At 39.2% G+C, this 13,570-nt stretch overlaps 1 protein-coding gene across 1 annotated transcript; it reads right to left on the minus strand.

Annotated features, from left to right (window-relative positions):
- Positions 1-851: 851 nt before the first annotated feature.
- On the minus strand, positions 852-7,068 carry LOC122643768 (pentatricopeptide repeat-containing protein At1g62914, mitochondrial-like). Its single transcript, XM_043837351.1, has 5 exons — positions 5,714-7,068; positions 5,081-5,130; positions 1,549-1,619; positions 1,034-1,270; positions 852-941 (listed from the first exon to the last, which is right to left on the minus strand). The coding sequence occupies exons 1-5, from the start codon at positions 7,066-7,068 to the stop codon at positions 852-854; spliced, it is 1,803 nt and encodes a 600-aa protein (XP_043693286.1).
- Positions 7,069-13,570: the final 6,502 nt, after the last annotated feature.

Consider the following 13,570-nt stretch of genomic DNA (forward strand, 5'->3'; position numbering starts at 1 on the left):
CTTCTTAAATAATTTAAATATAATTACCTAAAAAAGAGAAATTTCAATGCAAACTACTCACGATTAATAAAAGCTATTTTTGGGAGAGAATGAGGGACACGATTAATGAAGCTTATTTTTTTTTGGGTTCATTGAAATTGTTGAAGGGTATTTTTGGTATGAAAAGATTTACCATGACTTTTGAATTCCTATTTTGTGATGGGTTGAAGACACGTCCTCTCTTAATAAATCACCATTAGATGTGTTTCTCAATGGCAAGGTAGTGTAACTGCCATGAAGACGTGGGTGCCCTTTGTCGAGTGCTATGTTTTTGTTTGTTCTCCATTCCAACTTCTAAGTACCAATCAAGTGCTTGCGAGAAGAAACATAGAGAAAACCTAAAATTAGAAACACCATAAAGCAAACGATAAAGATCACTGGAGATCTGACGTTGCTCGATCTTTTTCTGATTGGTGTCGCTGAACTCTCTGGTGCAATAATGGCTTTGAACGGTATCCCTTCAGATGCTTATTCACCGACCGGAGTCACAGTTGGCGTCATTGGCAGCGTTGCTAAGCTTGTTCAGTCCTTGCATGGACTTGAGAAAGGCTTACTTCGCCAGTTTCACTCATCCACTCCGTGGTGCTTTGTTTCCGCAAGGTGGTCCCAGGCTGACCAAGACAACGGTCAAGGCAAGGTTTACTTGGTGCAAGAATAAATGTCATATAAGATTCCAGGGTCTAGTGCTTAATCCAAATTCATTAAGTCCATATCTGAAATCGGCGTCAAACGGCTCATAACTTCCAAATTGTGAGGGCCGTGTATACAGGATTGGAGACCGACGACGATGGCGCAAACGACATTGAATTCATTCACCGACGTCTCACGCCATCAAATATGTTTCTCGCGTTTGGTTTCGCGGATGGCTCTGTTCGCTTATTTTCACTGGAGTCCGTAATTTTCTATGCATCATGCTCTGATCGAAACAAATGGAAACCAAGATCCCCACCTTCTTCACCAATGAATTGGGCACAAGGAAATGGCTGTTTCTTACCGGTCCAGTCGGTGTCTTTGCCAACATGGACACCAAAAACAAATGTCGAGGTCTCAATCTCTTCCATGGATCTGTTTTGTAAAGAGCTGCTGAAGCTTTAAAAAGCGATTTGATGAAAGCATGAGCAATTCCATCGACAGGTTCCTGAGGCAGGGCCAAGCCCAAGACCGGATCCGAATTGCTGCTGGAATCTAGCAAAGGGATTGTAACGTCAACAGGATGGAACCCTGATGTTAGCTAACAAAAGCGATAAACCAAGTTGAAATCATCTGCAAGCTCCACTTCAGTTTCGTGACTAAATTCCCTCGAAAAGTCTGGCGTTTACACTTTCTTGAAGAACCCAAAGAGGCCAGAAACATTAAAATTGAAATGCTTCAGAATCTTACCTCGAATCACAAAACGCCGAACTAGACCGCCCAAAGGTTTAGGCGTACATCATTATCTTCAATGCATTATTCCTTCCACTAATGTCGGGTTTCAATCAAGAAAGCTAAAGAACTGATCACTGATCTGACCTGCAGAGCATTAGGTGCCACAATTCTATTATTCCTCTCACTAAAGCTAAATAACCGATCACTGATCTGACCTGCAGAGCATTAGGTGCAACAATTCTGAGCCACCAAAGAGAATGTTCAGGTGTAATGATTGGAATGTTTAAGGCTTGCTGTTCAGGTGTAATGATTGAAATGTTTAAGGCTTACACAGAAACAGAGTTCAGGTGTAAGCAGCAATAGGTTCTCATACATTTTCTTTGTTACAGCAAGGAGGTGTATACGGATGAAGTTGCTGCAGGCGATGGTCGCCGAAGATGGAGTTGCCGCGGATGATGGTTGCCTTCCTCTGAGTAGTTGCCACAGGTGATGGTCACCGAAGATGGAGTTGCCGCAGGTTATGGTCACCTTCCTCTGAGTAGTTGCAGGTTAGTCTCCAACCGTTTGAAGAAGGAAGAAGAGCAAAGGGAGAGGTTTTTATGGTCACCTTCCTCTGAGTAGTTGCAGATTAGTCTCCAACGGTTTGGGATTGGTGTGTGGTTTGTGTGATTACATTTTCTGTAAAACAAAAAAAAAAAATAATAACGAAGTTAAAATGGATATTTCAACTTTTAAACTAACTCTACAGAAAAAAAAAACTTTTAAACTAACAATGCTTAACATCAGGGGAAAGGTTGATATATTGAAAGTTTTTAAGGGTGTCTGTGCCATTGGACTAACCTACAGGGGATGTCCATAAAATTTACCCTTAATTTTATTACCCCACCTTCCCATAATACCCTCCACTTTATCGTGTATGCTTATTCATCCTTAGTTTACTTATTCTCTCTAGTTTACACTTTATATTAGGTACGTTACAATCCATTGCTTTTTATTTGGGAGTTCCGTTTATTTACAACTCTGCATCCCTTTAAAATATTTCCGTTAATTACAGTTTTGTCATGTCCTCGTAAAACCTGAAGTTCTTTACTGTTTTGCTACTTCTTGTTGTGATTTGAGTTATCTAACACCTGAGTGGGCCCATAAGTGATCGGACTCGGGTTTCGGAACCCCTGATCTGCATCAAATCTTTTTGGCATTTGTTTTTTGAATGTTCATTTTCTTGTTTAATCTAGTTCTCTTCTAATATAGGGATTATTAGGATTTCTTTACTCTCGCCATCATCATTGCACTCTTTTATTTATAAAATAATAATGTTTTCTTAAAAATCTGATGTACAATATTTTTTTTTTCTCATTTGCTTCCTTTATTTTATATTTTATTTGGAATGAACGGAATAGGGTTCTCTCTAATATCAAACGTTGGGCAGCAACCTCATTACCATGTCCATCACAGTCTTTCCCATATCTGCCCAGCAGTCAGGAAACTAACCTTCAAACCCCACACCCTTCTCCTACCTCATTTATTATCCCTCTACACCATCTGAATACACAGGAACGATACTCTTTACATCTTACTGATGGGAGTTTTCATTGTGCCTCCAAGGAAAGTGGACGGGCATCCATATTATACCTTAGCTCAAATACGTTTGTGTCTTCCTTTGATTATGGAATTGTAGATTCTGCAGATGAATCAGAAGGGAAGGCAATCAAATAGGGTCTCCGATCCGCTAAAGACAAGGACATCAAGCGCCTACCAATTTGGACAGACTTGGCACATTTGGTTTTTTGGCTGCAAAAGGAGAATTTTCATTGTTGGCCGTGGAAACTCTTCCATCTTTTGCATACTATTATGTCTTATTTTCAGTTTTTTTATTCTGTTATTATCTAGAAAGCTAATAGAACTGTTATTCAGCTATCTCATATTCTAGCTAACAGAGCTCGTATATCTAAATGTGTAAACATGGTAGTAGATTCAAATTCAGATTTGTGTAATATTTATTTTCCTTTTCATAAATTAAAAAATAAAATAAAAAAAATAGAATCATAGGTTACATGTATTCAACTAAACAATGTTCAATTGGATGCTATAGAGGTTAGAAATCAGGCAACACTTAGCCAAATACTAGCATGCATGAACTTTCAAGAATCCTAAAAATTGTAGGCATAACAAGAATTTCAGTCAAAATTCATGTCAAGACAGCAACACTGCCAATACAGAAAAAGAAATAAATACCACTGAGATTTTAGAGGCTGCACTTAGTGAACAGCTTCCATAAAGTTGTAGTTCTGTCCATTAATTTGCACTGCACATCAGAAAATTAAAAGAAGAGAGCAGTACCATGGGGATGGAGAAAAAGAAGGCAACAGTATAGGGAGGGGACAAAACTAGTGGAAAGGGGAGCAGGACTTGGAAGAAGAAAAGAAAGTAGAAAATCGAGACAAGAAGAAGGGGAAGAGAAATTCTGAGGGGGTTGGGGGGGGGGGGGGAGAGAGACTCATGCATGAGGGAACAGTTCCATTCATACTTAATGTTCAACCATTTACAACAGTTCCGAAAATCAAAAGGGGAAACGTGGGGAATGGGGTAGTTACAGAAGTAGGTACCATTTACCACTATTTTAAAAAAATAATAATAAATAAAAGGCGAGCGGTAGCAGCGCTCCATTATTAAACAATGATGGCAGTGCTCCATCAATCTCAGTCATTGATTTTCTGACATAAAATTTGAAGCACAAATTAAGTGACACGTGTTTTTATGAAAATCTAACGGTCAATTTTAACATCTTCAAATATTGTTTGTGAAACTCGATTGATCCAGCAAACCAGCCGGACCGGCCAGTCAAACCGAAACCACCCAACCTCGCGGACTTCGTCGGTTGATACGTGGGTATGGAAGCTCGTCTTCTTCCTCTCACGCTTCTGAATCCAAAGAAACCCATCCAACCTCACAGACTTTTCATTGGCATCTATGGACTCTCTTTGCACGAACCCCTTTTGTTTTCTCCATTATTTAGCTCTCTTGCCTCCTCTCACTTCTCCTCATTCCCAATTCAGTTGAATTCTCTCTTATCTTTTCTCCTTCGATTTCATTCAAGAACTTGAAAATTCAGGAATGGCAGGACGAAAGGCAGTTGATTTTGAAGATTTCTTGCCGACTATGGCTGAGAAATTGGATGGGGAAGGATTGATTTGAGAGCTTTGTAATGGGTTACATTTATTGATGGGCCCTAACAAGGAAGTCATCATTTTTCAAAGCTTGAAAGGAACGCTGATTTACTAGGGTTGCAGGGTTTGAAAGATGATGAATTGTTGTCTATGTTGAGAGAAGGTGATTTGGATAGTGATGATGCTCTTAATCAGATGGAATTTTGTATTTTAATGTTTAGATTGAGCCATGAATTGATGGAGGAGTCAGAGAGTTTGTTGGAAGAAACTCTGATATGGGAATTGAGAAATCCATAATTAGGTTCTTCTTTTTCCCCTTTTAGTGGCAATGAAAATAATGGAATCATCCTTTTACAACTTCTGATACAAATTTGAAGCAGTGTGTTTGCGGTTTCATTCAATCGATCCATCCACTTCTTTGTACATTTTAGATGTTATTCTGCTGGTGCTGGCTTTAAAAATAGTGTTTCTTGAATTAGAGAAGTTGATGAATGTTCTTGAACAATTACGATTTACAGACAACGCCTTTGGAGAGGAAGGCTTCAAAATCCCCTTTTTTCTGCAACTCAAATAGAACCAGATGCGTGAGAGGAATAAAACTTTCAATTTCTGCTACTCAAATTAAAACCAGATGCGTGAGAAGAAGAAGACTCGAAATTTCTGCTATGGACAAACCAGAACCAGATGTGTGAGAGGACGAAGAGGGGTTTCCATGAGCGTGAGAGGAAGAAGACGAGCTGGTTTCTCGAACGATTTTCCCTTCTCTTCAAAACAAAACCCTAGTGGGTTTGATCGGTTTCAGTTTACGACCGGTCCGATTTGGTTTGCTGGGATCAACCGAATTTCACAAACAATATTTGTGCTTTAAAAAATTGAACGGCTCAGATTTTATGTCAGAAAATCAATGACTGAGATTGATGGAGCACTGCCATCATTGTTTTACAATGGCAGTACTCAAGCGCTGCGACCTTTTAGCCTAAATAAAAAATGGAAAAATGAAAATTCAACTGGCTGGTCTTCACTAACCAACAATTTATAGGTGTTTTTCGGTTGGCTACAATCGTCTAGGCCATAAATCAAAACATTTAAAATCAGACAATAGGAAAGATTATTAATCCCAACATAGGTCGTGAATCAAAGACCTGACAGTGACAACATCAAGCTTAAGTTCTCTTTGAAGTAACATTTCACGCAACTTATGTGCTTCGGCAGTCCTTCCGTTTTTGCCAAGACCATATATCAGAATCTTGAAAGTCAAAACATCAGGACAGACTCCTAGTTCCAACATTTTCTTTAGCAACCCAATGGCTTCTTCACATTGGCCAGCATTGCATAAGCCATGAATTAAAGAGATGAAAGTGACCACATTAGGCTTGCATCCTCTTTGAAGCATCAATTCAAACAACTTGTGTGCTTCAGTAATCCTTCCGTCGTTGCAAAGAGCATCTATTATAATGTTGAAATTCGACACTTCAGGAGAGAGTCCTAGTCCCAACATTTTATTTAGCAATATAATGGCTTCTTCATATTGTCCAGAATCAGATAGGCATTGAATCAAAGGGGTAAAGAAGAAAACATCAGGCTTTTGTCCCATTTGAAGCGCGAGTTCCACCAACTTCTGTGCTTCAACAAGCTTTCCATCTCTGCAAAGACCAACTATGATAACTTCACAGGTGGGGTCACAGGGTGAAAATCCATAGTTCAACATTTCATGAATAAAATTTGCAGCTTCTTTCCATAGACCTAAGTTGCAAAACCCATCAATCAAAATATTGTAAGCGTCGCCAGCATCTAGAAGGAAGTGTTTCCTGAGCATATTATAGAATAGGTTCAGGGCCGGATTTATCATTCCTTCTTTGCAAAAGGCATGAATGATTGCATTATATGTGGTAACACTAGGGTTACATTTACCATTGAGGACCATCTCGCCAACTATTTCAAGAGCCTCACAAGTGTTTCCCGTCTTGTAGAGACCATTGATCATGGTTAAGTATGTGATTTTATCACAAGGGTACCCTTTCCCGATTATCTTTCGGAATAACTCTTTGGCCTCTGTAATTTTATCCACCTTGCAGAGCCCCTTAAGTAGGGGAGTCAATGTGACAATTTTTGACTCCAAACGAAGTTTGATGATGATCCCTAAGACAGAAAAGCCCAAATCTGGCCGATTCAACCCACAGAAACTGTTCATTAAGATGTTTAGTGTAACCACATTGGATCGTATTGGGGAGGAATCCATGTTTTTATAAAGAGAAATTACAGCGGAATCATGTTTGTATAGGGCAAGTGTCCCAAATAGTTGACCATCGAAAGCACCATTTTTCGGAAAGGTTTGGGAATGAACCAGTCGGTGGTACCGGCTGAGTGCTTCCTCAACACTAATGGAGGTGCCTTTATTTGACTTGCATCCGTCATCTTCTGCAAAATTCTTCAACAATTCGACGGTACCCGGTAGCGGATGTGCATTTTTAACTTTAGCAGAAGACAACAAATTCATGAACGATTCGAAAATACCCGCTAGCTGATGTGTTTTTGAAGCTTTAGAAGAAGAAAGAGAAGAAAAAAACAGACGTAGAGGTAGAGAAGGGCTAAGAGAAAACCACCTACCCGATTGAATTCGGTTTTGTGATTTAATGAGAGCATCCACAGTTCTCCACATCCCCTTCACTTGGAAACTCTGGAATCGATCCATCTGATGATACGTATGCAAGTAATATGCAAAGGCTTAAGATAGGTGATTCAAGAATGGAGGAAGAGGCTGACGATGGTTGTAGTAATGGAGAAGGGCGGCAGCTAGATTTGGGTTACAGAAAAACAGATGGTGAAAGAAGAGGCTTGCTTAAAGAAAACCCTAACATATATATAAAAAATAAGTTTGCATGACTTTCTTTTGTGGTGATCATTGATTTCATCTAGCGCAATCTCAGTTGTTGAACGTCTTCCCTGATTCAACCGAAAAATCCGGCGACAGAAGGTCCTTATTTGAAATCCTATCAACGGCTATGTAGCTGAATCCCGCGGAAGTCTCTTTCCGTTCCGTAATCTTAGGGAGAGTGGAGAGTGCGACGTCTCTCTATCTCTCTTTCTGCTATCTCCATTTCCCTCCTGCAGTCCCCTTCCCTGCTCTCTCTCTCTCTGATCGGCGATTGCATTGCAGAAATCTCACGTCAATCCCTCTCTCGTCTTCAGCCATCTCTCTTGTTTTCTTCTCCAAGGAACAAAGGCGAAGACAATCTCTGCAACTCCAAGGAAGTGAAGACAAGCTCTGCAACGGTCAGGTTCTTCACGACACTCTCTCTCTTTGTTTCTCTGCAACTCCAAGGAAGCGCAGACAGTCTCTGCAACTTCTAGCGAAGACAGTCTCTCGTTCTCGTTTTCTTTGTCTCTCTCTCTCTCTCTCTGTGTCTATGTATCTCTCTGTCTCTCCCTTTATCGTTCTCGTTCCATTGTAGTTAGGGTGTTTTTTTTAAAAAAAAATTAGAATTATTGATTGCTAACCAATTTTTTTCTCCATTTCAGGTTCTAGGAAGTTCATTTGAAAATCTCCACGGGAAGGAACATTTTGGATTAACGCAGATATGGCATATTTCTTCTCTCTCTCCCTTATCTATCGTTGCATTATAGTGAGGGTTTTTAAAAAAAAAATCATGGTTTGTACTGATTGCATTCCATATTTTGGCTTTCTTCTGTGATTAGCCTGAATCTCACGGTTGTAGGTTTATGAAATGTTCATTAGTCCTTTATCATGATATATTTATTACTTCTATTTTTTTTTTTTTCCTGTATTTGTGATCGGTAGCCTGAGAGAGTGATTAATTTGGTTATCGGAGAGGTCTACTGATGCCAAAGATTCTGGCATTGGAAAGTTTGGTAAGTGGCCTTTGAGGTTACACCAGCAAGGTGAGAATGTCCTGCTTGCTGGCTGGATGAGACTAAAAACGTTAATGTGTCAAGTAAATGAAAATGCTATCTTGAATTAATGTTGTATATGGTAGTGTGTCAACTAATATGGTTCCATTTTACAAGCAAGGTCTCCTGTAGCTCTGTAGATATCAAACTTGTAATGACTGAGGTCACAGCTTTGCATAACAACCATGGCAGGCCCTGACAATGTCAGGGAGCCAATTCTTTCACAGAATAGCCAGATGGCCTGCTATAGCTTCCCAAGGAGGTGCATGTAGTGTCAATCTACAGATTGAGGTCGGAGAACTTGTATAACAATGATTTCATAATTCTATTGAATGCATCTTCTATAAAGGCTGTCATTTTTGAGGTTCGTATTTTGTTTCACACTGTTTGCTCTTAATTTTGTGGGTACCCATCAGTACCTCCAATCTTTTTTCTGATCCAAAGCAGGTGATCCAATCATTGACCTGTTCATATTCATAAAAATGAATTTGGGGTTCCAATATGAAATTTTCCTTGTTTTATAAGGCCATTTAAAAATGAAATTACATGTATCTTTCTCAATCTTGATAAATAAACTAGGAATCTCTTTCATCATATGGCAGAAATTCCAATTTCACATGAGTAGGGATGGTGAGAGTTATTGTTTCCATGAAAGATTTCATTTTTCAAATCCATTATGTCAACAATATAAAGCACTAGCTCACCAATCAAGCACAATGAACTTAAAACAATCGGCCTAAAGAAGATCCCATTGAAGATGAAGAAGAAGAGTTCAATAGCTGACATATTGAGTACAACTTAATGCACTCCACGAGCTGGAGATTCTTTGTGGTATATATTAGTGAATCGAAATTTGCTGCCACATATAAGAAATGCTGAGGTATAAATCTTACTAGTTACAACTTACAACCTTGTCAAGAAGTATTGATTGTTTGATAACATGAATCTGTTTGCTTAAATACTAAAAACTGCTTACTTACTCAAATTGATTGCTTTCCTCTTGGGAGGGGGTGGGGGGAGGGGATAATAAAAGGAGAAATCAAAGAAACAGCTGAACCAATTTGCAATGGGCCTGAGAAGTAGATTAGGGTTATTAGGATTTTTGCTGGCTTCCATCTGTTGATGTCCCATGATATTTTCTCTGCTTAGACTAACTACTAGAACTTGATTTTCATTGACCCACAGAACTGCATAATGATTTGGTGGTTCTTTGTGTTCAATTTTTGGTTTCCATGTTCTCCAAAGGTGTGGGTATAAACAGCTGTGTTAGTATATGCATGTGTGTCCATTGTAGAGTAGTTTGAAGGCATGGGATCTTCCTCAGCAAACATGCGGATACATTGTCTGGTCCAAGGTCACTACATCTTAGATCATGGTTAGCCTGGAATGAAAATTTATATGTGGTATTTTAGCTTTATCACTTGTACTATTTACAATTCCATCTAGTTTTGTCCAATCTATAGAATAGAGTGGTGAAACTGCTATCTGATTGTTATTTGATATTGCAGGTTAGCACCTGCAAACCTGAGTACTTTCATAAGCATGAAATGGCGTCAGTGTCAGGACTACCAGCTACTAGACCAGCTGACCAGGGGTAGTGACCCTTCGGTGAACGACCACTAAGAAACCATTGTCGGTGGGTTGCAGTGATCCTAGGAATAAAGGGTTTAAGGTTAAATAGAATATATATAACTAAATCTCTCTGTATCAGCAGTCCCAATGCTTAATGATGACGTGTTGCCCACAACTTTTGAAATGCAAATCCAAATGATGAAAACCAGTCATAGATCGGGCAACAATTCAAATTCCTATAGAGACGTTGTTTGCTCTCTCCTCTGTGTGAGTGAGTGTGTGTGTTCTCTCGCTCTGAAATTATATTGGGGAAGCTCTCTTCCGTTCTGTTCTGAACTTCTCCTTGTCATTGTTTCACTCTTTTTTAGATTTTGATTAATAGGTTTTGAACCTTCAGTCCATTAGTCATATCAGACTTCCCCAACAGACCAATTCATTTGATTGTTTTATATTTGAAGTATTGTAGGGGGTTGAGATTTGAGAACAAGCTGAAGAGGAGAGTAGATACAGAGAAAGTTGATGTGATCCTTTTGTATCTGTTGTTGGCATTCTTGTTTGTTACAGTTGCTTTATTTTGAACTACTTGATAGGAGTTAATGCCGTGTTTTGCTTATCTAAACCAGATAATATACCAACACTTTTTTGATTGGTCACTCCTGACTGCTATCCATGTGGTTTGGTATTTTAAAAATGGGAATCGTGCTCTGCATGGGAGTGCAGGGGTCATGCGTGCGGCAGCCAATGAGAGCTCGTGCTGTGGCACATTGGGGGGTGGATATTCCACCATTTATGAGGGTGGGGCAGTCATTTCCACCCCCAATGTGTCTGTTCGTGGCTCCTGCATCCCATGCAGGGAAATTTTCTCCTTTATAAAATTGCTCTCATAATATTTTGAATGAACAAAACAGTGATTCATTGTCTTCTCTTTTCTCCCGTTAAACTGTGAGCTATAAATTTTGCAGGTCAATGTGAATTCATGATAGGGAACATAGACATGCTTATTTATTGGATATTCCATGTTGCAGTATACTTCCCCGCCTAATGGGTAGCTGTGAAGTGTATTATATATGAACAACCATTGATTTATGATGATCTAATATTTCTGTAACAATTTCATGTTATTAAGATGCCATATTTTTATTTCCTATGATATTGCTTATTCTTGACTTGGAAAAGAGTTTATTTTGCATTTTCTCCTCTCTTCCCTTCCCTTTTTTTTGGGTGTGTGCGTGTGTGGTTGGGGGGGGGGGGGGGGAGGAGGACAGTTACTTGCTTCTTCCTAATAGTGTAAGAATAAGATTTAGTTGGCTTTGATTTCATCTTCTAAAACTTTGTTATGGGTTTGTGATGGTGACAACTGACTGTGTCTCTCTTTATCTATGTATATGTTGATCAGTATTTTGTGTTTATACTAGTAAAATGATTTAAGCTTCAACTACTGTTTATGCTTGTAGGTATCAAAGCTGAGTCAGTTAGCAAGCTTGCCCGAGAAAACAATACTGCAAATAAAACTGTTGAAGCAGACCGCTTGCATACTATGTTTCTTGCAATGGCAGATGCTATGGCTGTTCTTATTAAACTGGCTGACCGTCTGCACAACATGATGACACTAGAGGCTTTGCCTTTGAACAAGCAATTGAGGTTTGCAAAGGAGACTTTGGAGATCTTACATGCAAGCTGAAAATGGGGGATGTGGTGGAGCTGACTCCAGCCATACCTGATAAATCCTTGACTCTGTACAGGGAAGAGATCCAGCAGATGTATGACCGTGACAGCAACATATCTGTCAATGTGGCTGATGCCATGCGAGCTTGCAAACTTACTATGTAATGACCTTGAATCTTGGGACAAAAGCTTGAAGGCCTTTGAGCAACTAGGTGTGAATGTTGGCTTTTTACGTACTCGACTGCACCAGCTTGTGAGCATCCTCACCTTTGACTCAGAAGAGGCAATGGACACAAAGATGTACAAAGAAACTATGTGCAAAAGGGCTTGTTTGGAAGAGGAGATTAAAAAAAACTTGAAGTGAAATTTATGGAATTAAAAGAGGCTCGTGCAAGTTATGACAAAGAAAATGAGAATCTGAAGTTGAAGGGTGTAAGATATGAGATGAAGTTTCAGTCACCTTGGTGATCTTCTTTGTGAATAGCAGTTTCTTCCTTCTTGAGTAGCCTTACGTGTAGTTAGCTGACATAGTTTATGAAGTCAAGAAGTCTAGCACAGAGAGTAATTTTTTGGTGGGTATGATTCTAGATGTATGTTTTTACGGACTATATGTTGATCAGAAATGTAATTTCTGGTGAATCTGTCTATATGTACAGTGTCATCATGTAAATGATAAAAGATTAGGTTAACAGGAATACAGGGTATAATGTCAATGAAGATTGTAAGTGGGAACGATTTATCTGTAAAGTACTTAGTTATGGAGAATGACTAAATGAATTGCTGGAGCATGATAAATTACACAGGCAAGAGAAGGATGCATGGCCCATTGAGCTCCATCCATGCTCAGGGCCTCCCTACTTAAACTACCACATTGAACTGTTATTCAGTAGCTAATGTTGACTAACTGAGTGGAAATGGGACCAGTATTCCCTAACAAGGCGGCCAAACAAAGATCCTTCTCTATTCATCAACGTTGTTGGTTCATCATACTCCAGTACTTTACCTGAAAAAGGAGAAAATAGAAGGTTTTAGACACTCAGACAGTCAATCAAGCACTTGATAATTATTTAATTTTATGGGGGAAATTAAGTTGACTAGGTTGGCATTGGATTAATGCTTTCATCAGTAAATTGAGTGGCAGGGACTGTGATCCTCTGATTTCTAGGATTTCCAACAAATTGACATGGTGTGGATTCCATTAATAAAGATTCACTATTCTTGTAGATGGGCATGACAGTTGACATATGACACTCAAATTTTTCCAAAAAACCTGAAATGACAATTTAAGCACTGTATTGGATCTTACAAAAGTTTGGTTTTTTTCTTTTCTTTTTTTCTCATTGCCTAGTGCATGGGGCATTTAATGAAGTAATAATAAAAAGCTTGTTGAATAATGTAAACCAGAATACCGTAGGGGTATTCTGGTCTTTTGGGTGCTTTAGTATTATGTTTTATAGTTGTTTATGTACTGCCTAGCTGTATTGGCTAGGCAGGGGTATTTTGGTCATGTAATTTCATATTCCAGCATTATAAATATAGGTGCCTGGGTGATCACAATAGATCATTCAAGTTTTCTCAGTTCTGTTTTTTAGTATTCTAGTTTTGAACATGGTATCAAAGCTAGGGTTTTAAGACCTGCTCGATTGTTCAAAAACAACCCTTTTCCCTTGATTCCTCTCCTCTCCCTCTTCTCCTCTCCCTTCTCCCTTCTCTCTTCTCTTCCTTTGATCCATTCAACCCTTTTTAGGGCAGCACCCATGAGGTGATCCATCTATGGTTCGAGTGCTGCCCTCCATCTCACCTCAATTTTAAAACCTAATTCAGATCGATAGTGCTGCCATTATCTCTCTCGC

This window comes from Telopea speciosissima, chromosome 10 (genome assembly GCF_018873765.1).
Source record: "Telopea speciosissima isolate NSW1024214 ecotype Mountain lineage chromosome 10, Tspe_v1, whole genome shotgun sequence".
Classification (NCBI taxonomy): Eukaryota; Viridiplantae; Streptophyta; class Magnoliopsida; order Proteales; family Proteaceae; genus Telopea; species Telopea speciosissima.

What these genes read in the sequence shown, in the direction of transcription:
- LOC122643768 (XM_043837351.1), bottom strand. Translation starts at nt 7,068, where the DNA reads ATGAATTTGTTGTCTTCTGCTAAAGTTAAAAATGCACATCCGCTACCG. An exon ending in CTTGATGTTGTCACTGTCAG is followed by an intron (nt 5,131 to 5,713) that starts GTCTTTGATTCA and finishes TTTGAGTTGCAG; the next exon opens with AAAAAAGGGGATTTTGAAGC. An exon ending in TGGCACCTAATGCTCTGCAG is followed by an intron (nt 1,271 to 1,548) that starts GTCAGATCAGTG and finishes CGCTTTTGTTAG; the next exon opens with CTAACATCAGGGTTCCATCC.